A 23,241-nucleotide genomic window follows, 5' to 3' on the forward strand; every position below is an offset into this window, starting at 1 on the left:
CTTATTTTTTTGANCAATTCTTGATACGTTTTTATAGACAGAACTGAATTGTCAAAGTCATCCCTAAATTATGAATAAGGCATAGTATGTCCTATTTCTACACATTGGAAGTGTTGTTTTTGAATTTTTTAAAAAATATTTTACTTATTTTTTTGAAGAGAGAGAGACAGCCAGTGAGAGAGGGAACACAAGCAGGGGGAGTGGGAGAGGGAGAAGCAGGCTCCCAGCGGAGCAGGGAGCCCAATGCGGGGCCTGCTCCCAGGACCTTGGGATCACGACCTAAGCCGAAGGCAGACGCTTTACTACTGAGCCACCCAGGCGCCCCTGTTTTTGAATGTTTTTATGTGTGTTTTATAGGGCATTCTGATTCCTACAAATGCATTACCAACACATACTACAATAATGCCTCCTGTTCATATGTCTTCATTGGGTCTAATGGGGAAAGCATTAAACTGGTAACTATGCCCAGAGCAATACTAAGTAGATGAATGTACTTCATTTAGCTTTGATAAAACTTTCATAAACCTCCTTGATTCTTTATTTTTATATTTTCTTGAAAGTGGTTAGATATAAGACAACTTCCCATTCAAAATGTTGTAGATAATATGGGGAATATAAGTTATAGGTATACGTATTATATTTTTATATCATGCTTCCCGTCACATACCGTATTTTGGCTATACTGTCCCTTCTGTTCTGTGTACTTGCCACACTCCTTTTCACCTCAGGATTTCCACAATTGTTTCTTTTGTCTTGAACAGTGACTCAAAGTCATCACATGGCTGACTCTTATTTGTCTCTCAGGTGATGGCATTAAGGTTATCTCCTCAGAGGTCCACACGACCTAAGTAATCCCTCCACGTCTAGGCCAAATTTCCTTCATACTAATTTATTATCTTAGTAACACAATTATCTCAGATCACCTTGTTTATATATTTATCTGCTCCTCATTATTTAACCCCTAGGATTTTAAATACACATCAAAGATGCAAAATATTATGAAATTTTTCATCTAGGGAAATCAGTTCACCCAAATTTCTGAATAAATCTGAATAAAACATGAGACAGTTACTCTCTTAATACCACAATTTTTATTAAATAAGCTCTCTACAGTATTTTTATCTGAGTCTTCCTAAAGGGCATCCTAAAGGGTATAAGGATGTACAAAATGAGTGTGATTCTGTTTCCATAAATAATATATTTTTCAAGGTAACAAAGATATTAACTTTGTGGGAGACATTCCATCTTCTAATTGGTAAAACCTTGTAAAAATGTTGAAAATTCTTAACTTTCAAATTCTACATTAAAAACAAGCCTATAATAAAGAAAGTCTGTATAAGAGAGACAAACAAAAATAAGCTATAAATTAGGTCACTAGACTTACAATAATATTTTTGCAAGGAGCTTTTACAATATTTGGCTAGCTTTTAAGCTAGGAATATAAGATGTCCCAGAAGATTAATTGAACACAGGAATTCAACCTCTGACGGGGTCAAATGGAATGTCTTTTGTGATCCAGGCTGAACATTTATACTCATATACAGATCATTCTACTTATCTAAGTGTATGCTTTCAATGATATTAAATACTTCATTTTTAATCAGGGAAGTATTACATTCTTATTTTCAACTGTACTTATTTCAAGTTATAAAGTTCTATACATGTTCACGTGTCTTTATTAGGGAGAAATTCTTTATTTACCTAAAACTCTCATTCTAGTAGCTCGCTCTCTCAACTACATAGTTACTCTAGAAATTTGGTGCTTGGTGGGAAATAACCTTGTTTACTCTACCCTACCATATATTTTCAAGAGAATTTGATTCCATGTACTTTCAAATACCATCTTTTGAGATGAATGAGAATTATTAGGTATAGGAAAGCCTGATCTAGAAAGCATATTTTCTTATAGAGGCCAGAGACAGTAATAATGGATTGATGTCAGGATCATAACACCACAAACAGTATCTGATACAGTAAAAGAAAGACATCTTACTAAATTATGAAGTATAGTGGAAATGAGCATAGATAAATCCTAGATTTTTAAATACATTTTGTGTACAAAATTTTAGATAGTAATCAATCATTAACTGAAATTAATGTTTAGTTTCTCCAAATTACCAAGTAGTTGTCCTAGTCTATGGTGACATCGAAGTGGAAAAAACATGGAAAAATAAAAATGCCTTGAATGGGAGCACCTGGCTGGTTCAGTCAGTACAGCATGTGACGCTTGATCTCAGGGTTACGAGTCTGAACCCCACATTGGGTGTAGAGCTCACTTATAAAAAAATAATATAAAATAAAAATTTAAATGCCTTTAATACAGGCAAAATTCCCCCCAATAGTCATTTTCCACAAAGACTAATGCTATGTTGTGCCATAGTCTAACTAATCTTCTATGTTACTCATATAAGGTATTATGTTAAATAACATGACAATTCAGGAAAAAAAAAAAAAGAAAAAACAAATATGGGCCTTTGTCATACTCCACACCCATTTTAGCAGCCTCACAAAATTAAAAATGTTTTCCAAATGAAATGTCAAGAGAATTATTTATTTTATCCAAGTGATAGTGTAACAAGTCTTGAATGGCACCGTTACTAGTTTTAGGGAAACAGAAAACAATTACAAAACTAAGTTAAAGGCAACTTTATTACAGTACTTTTCCAAACTTCAAAATGCATTCATTATTGAATTTAGAACTAATATATAATACATTATATTACAAAACAGAAAGCAATCTGGTCGGATATTAGCTTGCATGTATTGCCCAAAATATAGTTTCCTAGGAACAGCAGCAACACACAATAGTTTATATCACTAAGTAAAATACTTCTGATGTCACATAAAGAATCATTTATAATTTGTTTTATGTTCACTTAAAAACAAAGCAAAGTTATCTTTTCTATTTCTTACTAGTTAACGCCTGGAAGTTGTTTATACCCTAAAAACATCCACCAGTTTGGAAATATTTCCTTCGGTAGAAAATAGGATTTTTGAAGCTAACCAAACTAGAAGAACACTCAATTTCCCCATGGCAAACAGGGGCAGAATTCTCTTCTTTCCTTTTTTTAGGAGCCAAATCTGGGCCTCCTTCTCTTCATAGCCATCCTGAAACAGTATCTGCTTTAGAAAATACCCAAATCTACGATTAACTCTATTCTAATAAAGTCTCCTCTGTTTTATCTTGCCTCCTCGTATTTGCTTACTTAGGGTAATTTACAACCCACTTTGAACATTATGTAATAATGAATTTAAAAGTAATCTTGGGAAATATAATAACATTAAGGATGTATTTTCCAAATTAGATGAGGGTATTATTTGCTATCTGCCTCTGCTTCACACAACCAACCAAATTCAACTTACAAATAGAGTTCCTTTTCCGACGTCACTACCTTAATAACAATGGAAACAGATATAAAACCACCGAACAGATCGGAGTCCCTTAATTTGCTCTCTTGGTTTAATATTTGTGAGCTACCAACTAGCACAAAACAAGTTCGTCTTCCTCTTTTTTACAACAGGAAATGATCAGAAAAGTATAGAAAAGATTCTATTTTTTTCGTAAGGCAAATTTAATACAGATTTTGTTATGAGGTTGGAAAAAAGAAAAAGTGAATGAAAAGGTATGTGCTGGCTGCTTGGGGGGGCAAGACTCATAAATCACTGTACGTTAAGAGCACGTGCTGAAACTTCATGGTGCCAGTCACGTAATTTTGTGTATTTGGGACTAAAGACGTGAAGGGGTATCTTTTCCCTGTGGAAATAAAAAAACAAGAAAAGAAAAGAAAAGAAAAGTGATAGAAGAGTCATAAGAAAGAGAAAGAAAAGGTTTCTACGCTTAGTTCATCATGCAGAAAACATGCTTTAATAAAAGCTTAATTTCGCATGGCTATTTTATTTAATAGCAAAGATTTTAAGGGTAGAGCATTTTTATAAACACAGAAATTTATCTATAGAGCCCTCTTGGAAATCCATTTTTATGCCCCAAATAAAATTTCTACAAGACAACACAAACTCATTCACAGAGATTGGTAGTGTTAGCAAAGCACCCCCGAAACACTCTTCTACCCACTTACTTTAATACGAAAGGAAAATAACCTTACATGAAATGCACACAATATCTACTAATTCAAAAATCTGTAAGTTTTTTAAGTCCCATAGTTAAGCCCCACAAAAGATACCAAAATTAAATGCTTAGCTTCTAGTTACAAAGACAAAAAGCCACACCGCTACACTTGAAAATGTGAAAAAACAAATCGAGACCATTCATGAAAGGGAAGCATTCAATTTACCAAAACAAGGGACAACTTACTTTGCCTTCTTTGTATTTTCAGTGTCTGATTCTTTCACTGAAATATAATAAGCAATATCCAATATTAGTTTACTTTTTTAACTTGAAAAATCACTTGAGCAATTACCTGTACCAATCAATATCAAGGGGTCAAGTTGCACAGAGCCACTAAAAAACATTCCACATCAGGCTTTATACTACGGTCAGTACTACTACTGCCACTACTGCTCCACTTTTCAATGCAACTCTCCTGGGTTAGCTTCTTACTTACATTACCCACATTATGCATGGCATAATTTAAGAACAAACTGCCTCAGGAAAATTACTGTTTTCCAATAATCACCCATCTGTCTAAACGCTATTCTCTATGGCAAAGAACATTTGTATATTAGAATCCCTAGGTATTCACTTACGATGTTCAGTCCCAGTGATCTGGGCAAGGATTCGGAAAGAACGAGACTGAGTTGTTCCAGTCCTTGGACGCCAGTCTTCAGTGTCCTCAATCAGTCTCTTCTTGCTGGCATCACTGTGAGTTGGTATGTGATAAAACTCTGTATTGCGCTCCACGATGTGTTTTCTTGGTGGGCTAGGATTAAAAGGGAAGGAAAGAATTAAAAATTTTTAAATCATGTTAAGGGTAAACTATTCTCTGCCAAATTAGTTATAATTTACACATTTAATATTAATGCTTTTTTTTATATCTTTTGCTTTTCCAAGTAAACTCATCAGCCTCAATTTTCTTAAAAAGGTGCCCTTCTGTAATAGACTCGCTTTTTCTTAAACTAGGGGAAAAAAAAGGCATTTATATGCTAACATAAAATAATATAAATATCTATTCAAGAGAAAGTTTACCGTTTAGGTGGGGTTTTCCTTTTTATTGACAGAAGAAGGCAGCAGAAGAGAGATTCCAGCATAAAGGAAAGGAAAAGAATAAGAAAAGAAGGAAAATGATGAGAACTGCAAAGTCCACAGGAGTTTTAAAAACTTTTTTGAAATAACTTGCATTGTTCTTCTACCTATCTTATGCCTAACAAAACACAGGTATGGACTACATTCACAACCACTGTTAAATATCAACATACTCCCAAAATGTACTGGCTTTCACAAAATTAAATGAACATATCTTCACTACACCCAGGAACTAAGAATGGTTTAGTACAGGCTAAGTCAATAATTCCAAACACGATTTTGAAAAGGGTCAGAACTGTTACTTTCTATGGTTTTCTCATTCATGTGTACAGATATCCCTCATCCTAAATAAGTTGTGTGAGGGTCAGTGTAGGGAATAAGAGCTGTGGTATATGGGAAACCAATGAAACATTTATCAAAATAACAACATGTAAATCTTGGCTCTATGACTTTACAGATGTGTGATTTTGGACAAGTCAACCTCACTGAGCCTGTTTTTTCATTTATAGATGAGTATATCACATATGAAGTGGCATTGTTCCAAGCGTTAAATGAAATAATGTATGTGAAAGGGATTTGTAAACCACAGAATTCAAGAACTTTGAGTTTGCTAAGAACATTCATTTTTCTATTAACAAAGCATAAACATTAATGAATTTATAATGTATATTAATACTTTAGCCTAAGATCTACTGAACATAATGAATACTCTGCTCTCTTCCCCCTCCTCCCCAAAACCGGACAAATGCAACCTTTTAGAAACTATGAGTCTAATTCCAGGAGAGAAAAAGGAGCCTAAGTCCGGACTAGCAGACTATTGCCATAAAATCCAAGCAGAGAAAGTGTTCAAAGAGTATCAGATGTGGGTGGCAACACTTCCTGGGTGTAACTCATTGCTAGAAAATCACAGTACTATCAGAATGCCACTGGACTGTTGTCATTTTAATAGTTACAATACCAAAACAGTCTCGGTATACCAGGAGAGTTTTTGCCCAGTAACCAACATGATAGGATTAACATTGACACTGGCTTTAAAAACAGACAGGTAATAGTTTCACTCATGACATCCTTCATTTAGTGTGTGTTTTACCCAAGTCATTTAACTTCTCCAAATCTTGATTTTACCCATCCGAGAAAAGGGGATTGTATCTAACTAAAGAGTTGTTCTGAGGAATAAATAAGATCAATAATGTATGTAAAGTGTTTTCCAAAGTACTTAATGCACAGGAATGATCACATGATATGTTCTTTTATGATCACTGAAAACATTACTTGTAATGCATATTTTAAGACTATGGGTCATCCGCATATTTAAGAACAAAATACAGGCTCCTGGATGGCTCAGTGGTTAAGTGTGTGACTCCTGGTTTCTGCTCAGGTTCAGGTCACAATCTCATAGGTCATGAGACTGAGCCACACTGGGGCTCCACGCTCAGTGGGAATCTGCTTGAGATTCTCTCCCTCTGCCCCTGTCCCCATGCTCTTTTCCTCAAATAAATAAATAAACCTTGAAATATAAATAAGAGAATAAATAATATTTACACACAAAATATTTCTAGTTTATGGTAAAATTTTAAGATTCCAGAAGTGAAATATCTAGAATTTTACTATTAATTACTTTACTAATTACTTTTATTAAAAATCTAATCCTTTTTAAAAGCGAATTTTAAAAAATTAGAATAGGTAGAGTACTTCATAAACATACTACATTTAGAAGATATAATTTCCTAAAAGACAACTCTATTTTATGCAATTACTTCAAAAACTTCTATTTAGCTACTAAACTTAAAGTTTCTCTATAATTAGTGAATGTAGTTTACTCTTAAATGGTGCCAATTTCAACTATAAGGCTATTTTATTTTCTACAAAAGGTTTGGTCTGTAAATATACAAAATGGTGGTGTCAAGCTAAGAATAAGTTCACCAAGAATAATAAATGACACCACTTAAGAATACATTTTAGCCATGACATATGTGCAAAAAGCATGGTTCACTTTAGACTCTCTGATATTCACCATAGCTTAAGGCTTTGTGTTAACTGATATGAAGTTTCTAAACTATTTACTTAGCTTTTCAGGCTCTGACACTCTAAACTCTGATGACTATGATAAAAGAAGAGAGTCATCTTAATGATTTTATTTTTAAAAATATATTTGAGATCGAACATAAATTTAACTATCAAAAGCAAATAATTTGCTTCAAAATATAGATATTCACAATTAGCAACTTTATTCAAATTAAAAAAAAATACTAAACAAGAGAGGCCCAAACTATGTCTCTAACTCCAGTATACACTGTCTACAATACTAATCTATCTCCTTGAAGGTTTAGCTTACTTTTTTCCACTGCCAAAGTGGAAAACACACCCACTGATTTATATGAAGTTATTTAGCATGAAAAACATGTTTCGTAGGCTCCTTAACAAATTTGAAAATTCCTGCATGGAGAAGATGCTAAACAAGTCTGTGGTGGTATTAAATTGAAAGTAAGATGGAAAGTTAAAGAGAGACAATGATGAAAATTACGAAAGGAACCACTGATTAGGTACTTACACTGTGCCAGGGTTACTGAAGGAGGAATAATACACACAAAAAATATGTAATAGAGTAGAGAAGGCATTGATGTTCCCCAGGATAATGGAAAATGGACAAATATGAGGCCAAANGAGGCAAAAAAAAAAAAAAAAAAAAGGCGGGGAGAGAAAAAAGAAAGAAAAGGGAAAGAAAAAAGAAGAAAATAAAAAATGAAATAATGAAATTCAAAACAATGAATTTACATGAAGATATTACACAAAACAACATGCTTCAAAACAAAAATGTAAACACAGACAAAACTGAAAAAATGTTAGTCAAAATTCTGTATACTGTTAACAGAGAAAGATCTATTTAAAAATATCCCTTTTAATTCATTTTATCATGAATCTAAATTCCTATTATATTCCTTAAAAAAGACAGAGAATAAAATAATTATTGGATGTAATATGTAGAAACAGAACATTTTAGAATCACTTAAAATCAGAGCAGAATAGGAGAAAGTCTTTCACTCACATATGTGAAGTATATATTAATAGCAAATGTAATCTTCTCACAAAAATTATCCTGAATCATTAAAATAAAAACCACCCCCCCCAAGATCATTATACATCTGAAACTGTATGTTAACTGGGAGTAAGATAACAACCTAAAAAGCATGAAAAACATGCTGAAACAAATGTTATAAAGAAATAACATTCTATTTGATTTTTCTCTTATTTTTTAAAAATGTGATTATAATGGGAAATATAGGAAGCGTACTGGATCATAAATAATGGGCTACCACTTAATTTTCATACTCTCCTCTGTCCGTCATTACCACTCTTATTCACAGCAAATCCAAGTAAGTTTAGAACTGATTTGTAGGAACTCATGCTTTTTGTATTATCAGTGACCTAATTATTACCCAAAAAGGCGTGTCTGATATGATATAATAAAGGAACTACATTAATAACATCTGAAGAAAGAAAATCTCAAAACATAATTCATTCACACAGCCTATTAACTGTACAATTATTAAAGACAAATTATTTATATACCATTATGGATAGAGAAGATTGAAGTATAAACTCTACATACTTCGTCAACACGCTGCTGAATCAATTCTGAAATGAAGTTTTAGTCAGAGTAACTACTAATTCATTATGAACATAGTGACAAAAACTGCCTACCAGTTTTAATACTAAGACTGTTCAGTGTAGCTGTATTTCCTACATATATATCAAAGTCAGTTTCATAAACTCTCTAGAGGGCTGAGTTTCACTGAATGGGGGTGGGATGCAGGAGTAAGTTGATTTCAATATTTACTGATACTTACTCTGCTCTAGCCACGATGCAAAGCATACTTTCCTCTGCATTGCTATTTTAAATAGCAGAGAAATAGCTTTTCAAAGTAACCTCCGCTGAACAGAATTTTAGATACATATTTAAACATTTTCAGGTTTTGGGGAAAAGTTTCATATCAACATGAAGTTGTGAGAGAAACAGTCTATGGCGTAGTGAGTGGCAACAGGTGGAGACTTGATTGGTTTCAACCTAAAGATGCTGATCTGTATATACCGAACAAATATTTCCAGGCATTTCAGAAAATATGTCTAAGTGGAATGGCCCATCATACATTGAAATGGCATTTGTGCCAATGTGACAATGAGAAGACCTGGCTTCACACCCTGGCTATGCTGCCCACTTGCCCCATGCCCTGGATAAGGTGCAATCTACAGAAGCCTCTCCTTCCTGAACAGTGAAATGGATTACAATTTCTTTTTCTTTCAGACTTCTTGTAAGGGCATATGTTTAATATATTTAAAGGGACTCTGAAAACCATACAAACACAGATTTGTTGTTAGGATAGATCCCCTAACTGATACGTTTAAAAAAAAAAAAAAGTACTATCAAACCCAACTGTAGTTTATGCACATTATTCATTCATACTCCCTCAACCCATTTAAAAACAAATACCAGTTCAAAGTAACAGAAATAAACCAGGGTCACAAGGTGATGCAGAGGAAGGCATGTCAAGCTGGCTTCAAAAAAAAATCTAAGCTTGAATCTTTATCACTTATAAGATGCATGACTTGCAAAAATTAAGTAACCTCTCAGTATTCAAAGTTCAAATGAGAATTAAATCACATAATGCATTTAGAAACACCTAGCACAATGGATAGTAATACTTAATAAATTAATGAATGTGAATCTTGAATTTAAAGAAGTATATATATTTAACCAGCATGCTTAAATTTATTTTTCCATGGCCTAATTTTTCCCCTTTACAAGTCAAACTGTTTGTTATACTGGAATCTAGTAACTAGTCAAAAATCTTTGTGTATAAGAATTTAAGTAATAAATTACGGCTTGGAGATCTTTCACTAGTACACTGGTGTGCTATATTCCTATGTGTATGTAACATGAACTATTCATTTAGTGGAACCACAGCCATGCTGGAATAAAGTTGTTCTAATAATTTGATCGTTAATTCTCTGGTGTGCCTAATATAGTTAAATATTACGTATTTCCAATCCTAATATACACTGTGATGATAAATTTCAGCACATGCTCAGACTAATCATAACACATTAATTTAAATTGTTATCTAATCTGATTTTTATCTATTTTTAAGGCTATTAATCACCAGCCAGCGTACTGTACCGTCAAGACCAACAGACACAAAAGCGAGGTTTTAAAGGTATTCCACAGTGATTCCCAATGTCCGTGCCAATTACCTATGACATTTAGTAAGTCAATAACTATCTCTCTTAACTAATTTCAAAGGTATGTATAAACTTTCTATCATCCAGTGACACACAACTGTCCATGCAGAGGTCTAGAACTTCACCAACATTGTTGAAAAAATCAAAAAGTTCTTAAGAGACTTTACCTGGTAAACACTGGTTTGTTATATGAATTTGGAAAACAATTCAGTTTTATATAATATGTTATTCACTAGTGGTACATATGTGTATGCTTTCTCTTGTATCTTTCTCTTTGTCTTCTAATAGTCTCAACTGATACAAATTATATTCCCCCAAGCATTAAGTCTTATAAACCATTACACAGCAAACCCACATATATTTTATGGCAAAAGTTAAATACTATTATTTATTACCATAAAGCAATTCACTGCAACATAGCAATGCAAACCAAACTTATTGAAAAGACTAAATGTTGTTTTCTTTGCAAACATTTTTTGCAAAACGTTAATTTTGCAAAAATCAGACACATTCATGCTGTTTACTCATATATAAATCACCACATTTCCTCTCCAGTACTGTGGATACTAACTTTGTCACTTGTGTTTTCTGTAAAGAGAAAAGCATTTTAAAATATTACTACCAGATTATATTTTGTATCTTCCAAGGCCAGGTTCTTCAAAATAACATATTGGAACTGTTAGAAGAAATTGCAGTCCAACAAAATTGAAATTAATAAAGGATACATGAAGGACTTACCTCTTGAAAGCAGTGGCACATTATAATGCAAGGGCATATGGAAAGGGAAAAGATAAATTACTTAAACTACTTGATGCAAAATAGCTTTCCTTCCGAATATAAAGTCCCATTTTGTTCTAAGAGGGAGAGGAGTCAGGAAAACAGCAAGTCAAGATCAATAATTTGTATATATAGAAGAAAGATTAAAAATTTCTTAAAGTGCCTTGTTCATTATTATTTATAAGAAGGAACAAGAACACTTACATAGTATTATTAAGAAATTTTCTAAAACTATCAATTGATTTCACACTTTACGATGAATAACAATTTCTCAGTAGCAATGCATGATGAATGAACACATATTTGTGTCTTATGTTAATTAATCCCACATAAATTTGGGTGAGACGCCTATCAAATTGGCAAATTGGCCAGTTACTTTAAATCACTTAAAGACTAATACTCTTTCTGCTTTGAGGAAAATGACAACTTAAGAATTTAGCTTTAGGGGCGCCTGGGTGGCACAGCAGTTAAGCGTCTGCCTTCGGCTCAGGGTGTGATCCCGGCGTTATGGGAGCCACATCAGGCTCCTCTGCTATGAGCCTGCTTCTTCCTCTCCCACTCCCCCTGCTTGTGTTCCCTCTCTCGCTGGCTGTCTCTATCGCTGTCGAATAAATAAATAAAATTAAAAAAAAAAAAAGAATTTAGCTTTATCCCCTTCTGAACTCTTAAATTTTTGGTTGCTGGCATATATTATTTTTAAAATAAAAAGTAATTAATAAAAAGTCACAACTCTTAACTTTGAGTTTTGTTGCAGATCTTTTGTAGCATTATAAAAATATGAAAAATGTACTAATCACATAATTAGTAAATAGTCTAACAATGATTTCAGAAAAAGTTTGATACCTGATGAAGGAAATGCATTCATCAATACCACAAAACACATATTCTTCAAAATGACAGATCATTGACTAGTAAAGTGTGTGATTTATTTTTGAGTTCTCTAATCTAAATGTAGTAAGAGAAATGTCGACTGCAAATTTGTGTTCGAATTTTACAGACACCACACTTTGTTTTCAGAGTAATCAAGTTCTCATTGTCCTAACATCTGGATAACATTTGAAATCAACCTATTTTTAAAGATACCCAGTTTGCAATTGTGAAGCAGTACCTTGCTTGTTAATGACGCAAAACATGTAATAACCCCACTTCCCCTGAATTCTTGCACAGTGCTAGACACTGGCACGTGCTCAGTAATCACATGTCCACTGATTAAAAAGCCATCATTGAGGCCCTATTACTACACCACTACCTACGGTTTCAGTTTGAAAATAATAAGCTTTAAATCATTTTAAGTTTAATCATCAAAGCTGTACTTATAAAATAAAAATTTAAGCTTCATACTCATATTTTCATGTTTTTAATGTAGTACTTTTCCATAACCTCAATTTACTTTTACCTGTACAAGTTTCCATTAAGAAGACTATGTTACATGAATCAGTAAAGTGGATTTTTTTCCCTTAAAAAAAAAAAAAACTATTTTATAGAATTTCAAGGAATGTTAGTAAGGAGAAATATTTTTGTTCAGACACTTCTTCCAGTGGACTTTTTTACACTGAAACTGGAATTTAATAAACATAGTAAACTTCTGCTTTTAGTTTTCTACGGGGCCAAACAATTTGACAGGAAGCATCTTTCTCCTCAGAAGATCTACTTTGATTACTCTAAATTCTATTGTCTTAAAATAGACATACAGAAAAATACAACCAAACACACCTCAACACTACATACTATTTCTCTTCCTCAAATGAAAGAAGAAATAACATTCTTTGAAGGACACCAATTTTCCTCAGCACATACGTTAAAACTTTAAAAAGCCACCCGCAACCACAAAAATCTATGTTCAGACCAGTAGCTGTTCTTCCAGACCTCCTGCTCTTTCTCTCAGCAGCAGCCTGGAGCCCTGCCACTGGCTTTTTCAAAGCCCCACAGTTGCCATGGCAGCAGTGCTACAGAAAGCACAGCCCCTTCATTACATGAAATTAACATTCGGAAGGGATTATCTCAGAAAGGACCTATGCACGCAATTATTTTAATTATATTTTCCTGGGAACTGGCATTGGTAAAACCCATCATGCATGCAGATGATTTCCCTTTGTTTCCCTTTTAAAGTACATTTTTGTCACAATAAATCTGATCAAAATGATTTTACAAAAATGACTTCGGCTTCAAGTATGGTCACTGAATTCCAAAAAGAATAAGACGACCATCTATAAATGGAAGCTGCTGAAAATGCGCTCTGACCAATTTTTTTAAATGCCTCAAAAAGGAAAAAATCATAAGGAATAGATTTTCAAAAACTTCCAATGACATTATATATTTAGTGTCCACTTCTGTAAAGCCATTCATTTTAGAAAAAAACTTTACAATGAAAACATTCTCTAATTTGCTTCTGATGTTTGTGAAGCATCCTTTGATGCTATTGTTCTGTCATTACTGTTTCCTTTTAAAGACTAAATTCTAGCTCAAGCTTATCTGAAAAGAATGTTGCTGGCTATCTGACCTAAGCTAATGCATCATAGGTAGACATGAGTCAAAACTAAATTTGTTTTCTGTCTTAAGACTACTTCCTAGAAAAAAAGCTGCTTACAAGCTCCTCATTTCCTCTCTCCTTAGGGTGAGATACATAAACTGACACATTAACCACTCTGTTTAAACTTTTGGTGACTAATAAAAGGATGGAAAAAATGAGAAAGAAAGATTCAAGATCTGTCTTGCATTATAAGTGCCAGCTGCTCCATGTTATGCCAGGACTTGGAGAAAGTTACAGAGTAGTATGTTACATGGTTCATAACATGTCAAAATGCATAACTTAGGTTTTGATTAACCTATAATTGCCTTGCAGAAAGTGCTATGTATATAATATAAAGCTACATGTTAATGAAGCAAATAAAACTTCACCTCCCTTCCTTCAAAGAGCCACTGATTTGGGGGGGGAGGGCAGTTTAAATTATGTCCTGGAAATTGCCTGAAAGAAGAGTTTTGATAAGAGCAGAAAGCACCCTTGGCCACCTACCCATTTTGCTGTTTAATGTCACCCTGGGATCCTCTTCTCTGCCCCTCTGCTAGCTCCTGAGCAGTCTCGGAACACACGCTGGTGACTGTGGGCTGCCATGGGACATTAACTGCAGGTTTACCAGCGCTCAGTGCAGATGAATGCTGGTCAGCACTAAGATTGGCATTAGCATGCAGTCCAGATGCAGCAAATGAGGGAGGAGTGACAGCAGCCACGGGTGGAGGGGAAGCATGTGATGAAGTGGTCACATGGGCTGGGGTGAAGGCGGACGATGGTGATGGGATGGATGTGACTTTTGGTGAAGACACAGAACCAAAGGGTCGTGGTGCCTTATTGTAGGCCATGTTGGTTGTGGAAGTGACTTTGGACACAGCAGGAGATGTAATGGGCACAGGTTTAACTACTTCTTTAGGTTCACCCTATGTAAAATAAAAATAAACACACACAAAAACACACCAAATACATGCAAAATAGATTCACTGAAAAGAACACACAGCTAGTTTTTAAAAAGACAAACACAATCATGTTAGCAGCCCAAACTTTACTTGTGTCTAGGTAAAAACAATGAGCATAACATGCATGCCAACTGATCCCAACATGCATAACACAGATGCACATGATGAGTGTATTTTTTTTATAAAAATGAAAGAAGTTTCAAAATATTTAGGATCTAGAGTAGGAAAACTATCAAAAAGCCTAATGCCATAAGTGTCAACAGACACTTTAATTTTCCAAAAGGAAAAAATTTTAAACACCCCACAATAAACAAAATATCACTAACCAAAACATTTATTTTATAATATCCAGAGTCTTGATTATTATTCCATCTTTCAAACATATTTAACTACTCTTCAAAGTACAATTATTTGATTCATGCAGAAAAAACAGCACATTTCTAAATCTCCTATTTTAAAAAAAGTTTTAAAACAGAAGGAAAAGATCATTTTCTCATCTAAAACAGAAATGTGCACATTCTAATGAATTATTTTGGATGAAGATATTGCTTAAAAGAAAAATCTCAACAATCCACCTGTTACTCTCTCTGGAATGTTTTGAGACATTATTTGGAAATGGAATAAAAATTCTTTCCCTCTTTCAAAATAAATAGTTAATAGTTATATGAGGGAAAAAAATGATCTTAGATATTTATTGCCATTTGTCAAAGAAAAATTAACTACTAAGAAAGATCAATTCCTCCTAAAATTAACATAATATTGTGTTTGCAAATCCCTGTCCCAAAGAAAGTGTGAAGTTTAAAAAAAAAAAAAAAGGTTAAGCCTCTGTGACATTCAAGAATAAATTCCTACTCACCCTACCATCCCAAAAGAAAAACAATCAAATTATTTTAAAAACCTACAAAGGTGGCCCTATTACGTTTTATTTTAAGAAAAAAATAAGTAATCTAAATTAATCTTGTAGAAATAAAGTTAAATGGGGGGCGGGAAGTAACTCAATGTCTCAGCAAATCGTTATAAATGATTCAACAGAAATGCAAAATAAAATTAAGGAGAAAACCCCCAAAGTATAAACCAGCTATATATAAAAAATGGTTTGGGAAAATTTGAGGATATAAATGAGAGAAAAAAGATACTTGCCAATAACCTAACCCAGAATACTCTGAAAATGTAATTAAAAACCTATTAATATTACTAATAAAATGTTATCAAAGACTTGTGATACTCATTTTCAGTAACCACTTATTTATTCTCTTTAAAATATGTGAATAAAGATAGGCAAATTAAAAGTGAATATGAATGTAAGAAATATGGACACATAATATATGGCACAAGAAATCATGTTTTAATAATATCTGTATAATTACAGACGTTAATTATGTATGTGTTTATTTCTATCCCTTACTCTCACTATTTCCAACCCCCAACAATCTTTAAAGGAAAAGAACTGTAAGGAAAATTTAATTGAAACTATGAATTGTCAGTATGGCCTAAGACAAGGAATGGAAATGACAGTGATTCAGGAGGGACTATCAAGTGGTACCTAGTGATACCAGATGAGAAACACACCTTTTGCACAGGAACTGGCTCAGGCTTGGGTGTAGCAGATGCCCTGAAGGGGGAAAAAAAGAAAGAAAAAGGAAAAAAGAAAACCATAAATTTTTGCAAACATCTTATTAATGGAATTTTTATTACTATAGAACTTAATATATTAAATAATCAGAATTAATAGTTTCATAATTCATAGTCTTGACCATTCATCATCTACTAATTAATTAACTCATGTAACTCAAATGCCACAAGTACAATGGGTATTCATTAGTTTTCTACACACTCAAATGAGGAAGGACAAACACCAATTGTGTTTCCTAATGCACCCATGTTTAAGCTTTCAGTTAAGGTTATTCCCCACCCAAAACCGAAAAGTATAATAAACATGAATTTCTTATCCTTGAAATATCCTGAAACATCTAATCTGAACCTCTATCTCTAACAGTATCTGCCTTTTCTCCTAACATCCAGGAATACATCCACAGAATATTGGGTCTCTGTGAAGATAATGAATAAATTCTGGCTGAACTGAGTCACCGAATGAGTATTTATTTTGTATTTATATTCTTAAGTGCTTATGCAAGGTAATATATTTGTTATGCTAAAACTAAACAGTAAGTTCTTCCATTAGGCTATAATTCCAGTGAAGGAAATGACCATATCCCATTTGTGTCCCTATACTAGCACTGTGCCTGGCATGTTATAGGTCATCAGTGATGAGTGTGGAAAGGAGAGAATAAGGGCAAAACTCCATGCATAGAACCTATTTCCAAAACCAAATTAAGAATTTTTGATATATGCTTTTTTGTATCATTACTGTCTCTTTGGTAAACATGGACTAACAGTAACAATAATTGATTTGGAGCAACTATCGCATATAATCATGACAAATAACCGAAGCAGCAACTATCCTTATCCCCATTTTTCAGATGAGGTATTTCAAAGTTTAGGGTAAGTAAATTACATAGGATACAGCTGGCTGACAGTTCTTATATATTAAATACACTAGCTGCAGTCAAAGATAGTAATAAATGATTGGGAAAGCTTCTAATAATCTAAAGGCTATTAACCCAGTATTAAGGTACATATTATGTTTAGTAACGCCAGAAGCAATGTGACTCCTCTTATAACACAGGCTGCAGATAAGAAAGCAAGTGCAAAAGTCCAGAAATGTAACCATAGTAGGTAAATAAGTGATAACAATTTTAAGCTACAAACCATGAAATTGTTTTACTTACAGAGATCACCAACAGAAGCAGCTAGCATAGGATATTTGATCTTTTTAAGTATAACCTAATAATGAACTCCGATCAACATTTTTAGTAGCAACTGAATTTTCCAATAATAACTAATTTGGTTAGTTTGGGCAAGCACTGACTGAATAATTGGCTAACCTAATGAGAGGCCACAATGGATACTAACATTCGGTTACTACAATATAGAATTATACTCTGTGAAGTTGCATAACTTTCCATGTGTTCTCTCAAATAGACAATTTCTCTTTTGGCTTATAGGGTTATTATAATAAGCAAAGGAAACAAGTTCAAGTACAGAACAGTGGAATCTTCCTTTCATTGAAATTTCACAATGAGATGTAATCACAAAGGATCTACTTATTAAAAGACATTATTGGAAGTTTGCCATAATAGGATGGTTTCCTCTTTCATCTGGACACTTAAAGGTGCATGGAATTCTTCTAGCAACATAAAAACAATTTATAAAAAAGAACGTGATGTTTAACAGTCACCAAGTTTCCAAAGAGAATAAAGTGCATATATGCTGTCTGTGAAAACAAACCCCTTAGTTTTTCCTAGGTGTTAGTTCTTAACCAATGTTAGCAACAATAACAACCACCTCAGAATCGTTAAGTTTACTTAATTTTGGAATCCAACCTCTTATTTTGTTGAGAAAGCACAGAATAATAACAGTCCTAAAATACTTTATGTATTGAAAATTCAACAAAAATACTATACTGCTTGAAATCCTGAATTCATGAAAGAAGTTAAAATCTGAAACTTGAATCTATTTGCCCTGCTTGCCTTCTGATAAAGTCTCACAAGTGCAACTACCTGAACTAAGACAAGCAGTCAGAAAAAACAATGGATAACACACCCTTCAAAATCCCAGAATCAAGTCCATTACACATTAAAAACACAAACATCATTTTGTAGGGAAAAAACAGACTTACTTATAATGAAATGTCAAATAAAGTAGCTGGCACTAGGTGCAATAAAAATTAGTTCCTTGGGTTTAAATATTTAAATAGCCACCAAATGAGTCATAAAATCATTGAAACTTAGATTTCCTTAAAGTTACTTTGTCACATAATATGCAGGTATTCATCTGACCTCTGAATATTTACAGGAGCTCATAATTTAAGCCATGTAATTTTTTTAACCCTTCTATTTAAAATGGCCCTCATTTTTTAATTTTTTTATTTTTTAAAATTTAATTGACATTTCTTTTTTTTAAAGATTTTGTTTGTTTATTTGAGAGAGACAGTGTGTGTATGTACAAGCAGAGGGAATGGGAGAGGGAGAACCAAGCTCCCTGCTGAGCAAGGAGACCTACTCGGGGCTCGATCCCAGGACCCCAGGATCATGACCCAAGCCAAAGGCAGACATTCAATTGACCACCCAGGCATCCCTAAAATGGCCCTCATTTTAGCGTGTTGCTTTGCTTTTGGAGTAAAGAGAAGTCAAACTGTCCACATTAAAAATATTTGGGAAAACATTTTTAACACACAGTATATGTACCTAAAATATGCATTAATTACATTTTAAAAGATCAGTATTTAAGTGTATTTATCTCATATTTAAGTGTATTTTTTATTTAACTGTATATTTAAGTATAATTACATTCTCTTATGACACTAAAACTACTGTGGTTTGAGAAATTAAAATACATGACAAATGAAATCTGCAAAATTAATGAACAGCATTAGTACTGGCTTTAAAAAAAATCAAACTTTACTAATTATTACAAAATAACAAAATAAGATTACCAATTTTGCTCTCAAGTGTGTAGAGATTTTTTTTAAATGTTAATACATAATGTTTGTGAGAATACACATTGCTGGAAGAACTATATATTAATATAGCACTCTTGAAACATAATTTGGCATTTATTTATAAAAAGCCTTGAAGAAAACTTGTGCCCTTTGACATAATAATCAACTTCTGGGAATCTATCCTAAGGAAACAACCTGAAATATGGAAAGGGCTTTATGTATAAAGATATTCATTCCCTACAGTGTAACTTGTAATACTGAAAAATTGGAAACAACAGATTAAATAAACAACAAGGAAATGGTTAATTGCAATAAAACCACAAGATGAAACATGCAATGATTAAAACCATTCTTTGAAAGAATCCTGAATTGCATGATAACATGCTTATTTAATGATATTAAGTGAAGGAAGGAAGATATAAAATAGCATATCTGGTATGGTCAGGGCATGGAAAAGTAGATGCAAACAGACTAACATTTTAGTAAAGGCTCTCTATGAATGATATTTATTTTTTTCTCTTTTGTGTTTTTTGTTTTATAAAACATACATATGCTACTTTTATGGCAAGTAAGACTATTTCTCAAAGTATGTTTCATGGAAAACTACTTTTCAAAACACAAAACAAAAAAAGAGGTTCTGCTACCAAAGATATCTGGAAAACTTAAGTTACATAAGTATGTTAGCCATAGAACTTCTCAGAGCCTTTAAATGCCTGCAGAGGAAAATACTGCAGATTGTTATCCATATCCCTTTGAAGTATGGCATACTAATCTACTTAGAATACTTATTTATTTAGGAAACCTTTCTCAAGACTGGAGTTTGAGAGGGGAAAAACCCTCTGGAAAATGATATTTTAAAGAAACAGTAAAGAAAGTAAATCTTTGTAAGTCTGAAATGTTTACTTAAGTCCCCTCAAGTGGCTGAAATAAAGGAAAAGAAATATTATAATCCATACAATCCTTGGAACCTTCTGTCATATCAAATATCTTCTTTGATCAAACTAGTGCTTTTCTTCAACTGTGTTTAATAAGTAAGATACTCAAAGATTATGAGAATAATTTAATCAATGTTTAAGGGAAGAAGATCCCATTTCCTTCACCAAACTGAAATATGTATTTCCTATATTCCCTGAGAAAATTCTAATATACGAATAAGAAAAACTATTTCTCAAAATTAAGATTTTTACAGTTGTCTTTCTTAAAAAAAAAACATATTATACTGAGCATCTGCTCCTTTACTTTAGAAATGTCAGAGATTACTTAAAAATGAATCATTTTTAAAAGACTTTTAAATAGATAAGCAGTTTTTAAAACTGAGGTATAATTATTAAAAATTATTCCCACATTTTTCTTTTCAAATCCTGGGCAATAAGCAACGGGATAATATATCTCCATCTCAAACACGGTGATCATCACAAGTCACTTTTGTGTAGTGTGTGTTTCAAACCAGCAGAGATCCTGGCAATGGCTTAGTGTCACGGGCTCAACAATTTGCTTATTGTTCTCTCTTCTCTTAGTGTGAAGCCACTGTACAGGAGTAAGCCATGATGGTGAGAGACTAGTGCCTTGGCCTAATACTCTTCTCAGCTCATGGAATTCAAAGAACAAAGCCATCAGTGTGGCTATAACAATCTATTTTGAAAGCCGATTGATTTTTGAGAGAGTAGCATCCAAAACAAAAATCCCTGGTGCATCGCAACCAGTTTCAGAACTTCTGGCTACACAGCTGAAAGATTTCTATGTTATAATGGATTTTATCAGAAACTAGAATTGTGATGCCCTGGTTAGAAAAATGTATAGGAAAAATAATGCCATAAATAAGCAATGGCTCTATCAGGGATTAGATTCAAAGGAATCAAACAAAACTGCATCTTATGAACACCCAATGAATGGTGTTATATTTAAGTTATATAATGAATTAATGCTTTTTTCTAATACTGCTTTATAAAATAATATGCTTTTAGTTAAAAAACTAGCCAATGAGTGTTCACACTGGTATTTAAGAATGAGGAATTAAGCAACAGAACTAGACTGATAAAGATTATTCACATTACTCATTATGTCTTGGTGACTCCTTCAACCCTATCTAATATACTTAACTCATAAACAATCATACAGAAAACAGGAGGATTTTTAAGTTCCTCTTCTGTGAGATGAGCTCTATCTAAGTTTCCCACAGCATGGCCATCTTTGGGCTCACTGACCTCAAGACCCATAAACACTAGGGTACATCATTAATCACTTTAATTGCAAAGTTGTCAATTTGCAATAACAAAGCAACTCCAGAGGGGAAAAAAGTGAGCACTCAAGTGTGCAGGGGATGTCTCCTTAAACAATTTCCCATATTTTATTGTACTTCCAGTCGATCTACTAACTGCAAACTCAAACCTTAAACATTTAAATCACTTATGGCAATGTATTCGTGCTTTTTTCTAAACAATTTGAGAATCCCTGTAGGGATTAAATTTTCTATAAATAAAGTACAAAAAAGTTGTATCATAACACCTTTTGGCTTATAAAAGATTGTGCTCACTACATACACATGCACTCATATACATAGTCTCACTTTTGATTTCTCTCTCACTCTGCATCTTCTCTATCTTACCTACGGGGACTAATACAGTACATTTTTTTTTCCTTTCGAAAGGGAGAAAGAACCCAAAGCTGGACAGCTTTTGAACAGTGAGAGAAAGAAGGGAAGAAGACAGAAGGAAGGGAATTGTTCTAGCCCGTCTGAGTTCCCAAGACCCCCCCTGCTTGGGCTTGGCTTGAAACTGTGAGAGGCTCTGCTAAATCCAGAACAGTCACCACTTGATAGTTACTTCCATGCGTAAGGATGAGGGGCTTTTGTCGTAAGATCCTTCTCAGATGGTCACAGCAGTTGATGGGGTTTGAGAAGAAATTGTCATCAACCAATTCTAAATCAAGCCAGAGAAGGACAGAGGGAGGGAGGGAGAAAAAGTGGGATCAAAGAAGGAAAGGACTTCTACTGAGCTTGCCTGACCTGCATGGGACACTATTTGGGGGCAGAGCAGGGGTTCGGAGGTGGGAGGAGAATAGAGAGGGGACCATTGGGCAAATTTAAACTGATAAAGTATTTCCCATTATACAAATAATGACAGCATCAGCATCAGCATTACATTACCATTCACTGGGGCCTTACTAGTAACTCAACACTGAATTAAAGGCCTTATATACACTATATTGCTTAATTTCAGAAAAACCCAGAAATATTAAATAATTTGGACTGCTAATGCCAAGTTTAATACCAATGTCCACATTTTCCTCCCTCTAATATATCCATCTCACCCAGCAGGAGCCAACAGATTAACAAATATTTCTTCTTCTCATGGTACGTGGCTTTATATTTTATGGTTGAAGTTCACAAATTCAAGGCTATTAAGATCTTCAGAAATGCAAACTGAATACCGATTAATTTGAATAACTAGTTTTGGTGACAGTTTTATGTTACTTGACATCTTTCACTTGAGATCACCCTTTCATCTGTCCAGTCATCAATATTTATTGAACCCCAGGCACTGTTCCAGCTATAGGGAATATCGTAGTAAACAAGGCAAAGAAGGCCCCTGCCTGGAATCTACGTTCTAATGAAGGAGGCAGATAAGTCAATAAATAAGATAGTTTCATATAGTGATAAATGCAAAATTTCACATTATTCTACTTGATTCTAGATGAAAGAATTTTTTTTTTTTTACTCAACATTTATTTCCACAAGAACATTTTTAACAAGGAAAGTTCGTCTGTCCACTCTGCCTCATGTCCACACTCAAAATAACCTCAGAACAACTGAAGTAAAAAAAAAAAGCATTTTTCTAACTAGTGGTTATAAAAGAACTTCTATCAAAAAGAATGTTAAAGAAATTGTGTACTATCTTAGATATGTTCAAGTTAAAATAATAGGAACTTCAAAGTTCAGGATAATGCATTCTCATTAATGGTAAAATTCTTTTACAGTGAAAATACCATTTCAGTAGAA

The 23,241-nt window shown here is 33.5% G+C and overlaps 1 protein-coding gene across 11 annotated transcripts in view; it reads right to left on the reverse strand.

Moving 5' to 3' along the window:
• Window positions 1-23,241, reverse strand: part of PDLIM5 (PDZ and LIM domain 5) — a 201,768-nt gene that overhangs the window by 74,739 nt on the left and 103,788 nt on the right. For 2 of the 11 annotated variants that reach the window (XM_034671490.1, XM_034671495.1), the window contains exons 4-8: window positions 16,253-16,295; window positions 14,229-14,320; window positions 5,144-5,161; window positions 4,705-4,877; window positions 4,313-4,349 (exon numbers count right to left, since the gene is read on the reverse strand). In XM_034671490.1, coding sequence (XP_034527381.1) covers window positions 4,313-4,349; window positions 4,705-4,877; window positions 5,144-5,161; window positions 14,229-14,320; window positions 16,253-16,295 — 363 coding nt within the window. Of the gene's footprint in view, window positions 1-3,108; window positions 3,755-4,312; window positions 4,350-4,704; window positions 4,878-5,143; window positions 5,162-7,751; window positions 7,767-11,009; window positions 11,027-14,228; window positions 14,648-16,252; window positions 16,296-23,241 lie in introns of those variants that run through there. The other 9 variants (XM_034671487.1, XM_034671488.1, XM_019795348.2 and 6 more) reach the window with 8 other exon arrangements.

Source organism: Ailuropoda melanoleuca, chromosome 11 (genome assembly GCF_002007445.2).
Source record: "Ailuropoda melanoleuca isolate Jingjing chromosome 11, ASM200744v2, whole genome shotgun sequence".
Classification (NCBI taxonomy): Eukaryota; Metazoa; Chordata; class Mammalia; order Carnivora; family Ursidae; genus Ailuropoda; species Ailuropoda melanoleuca.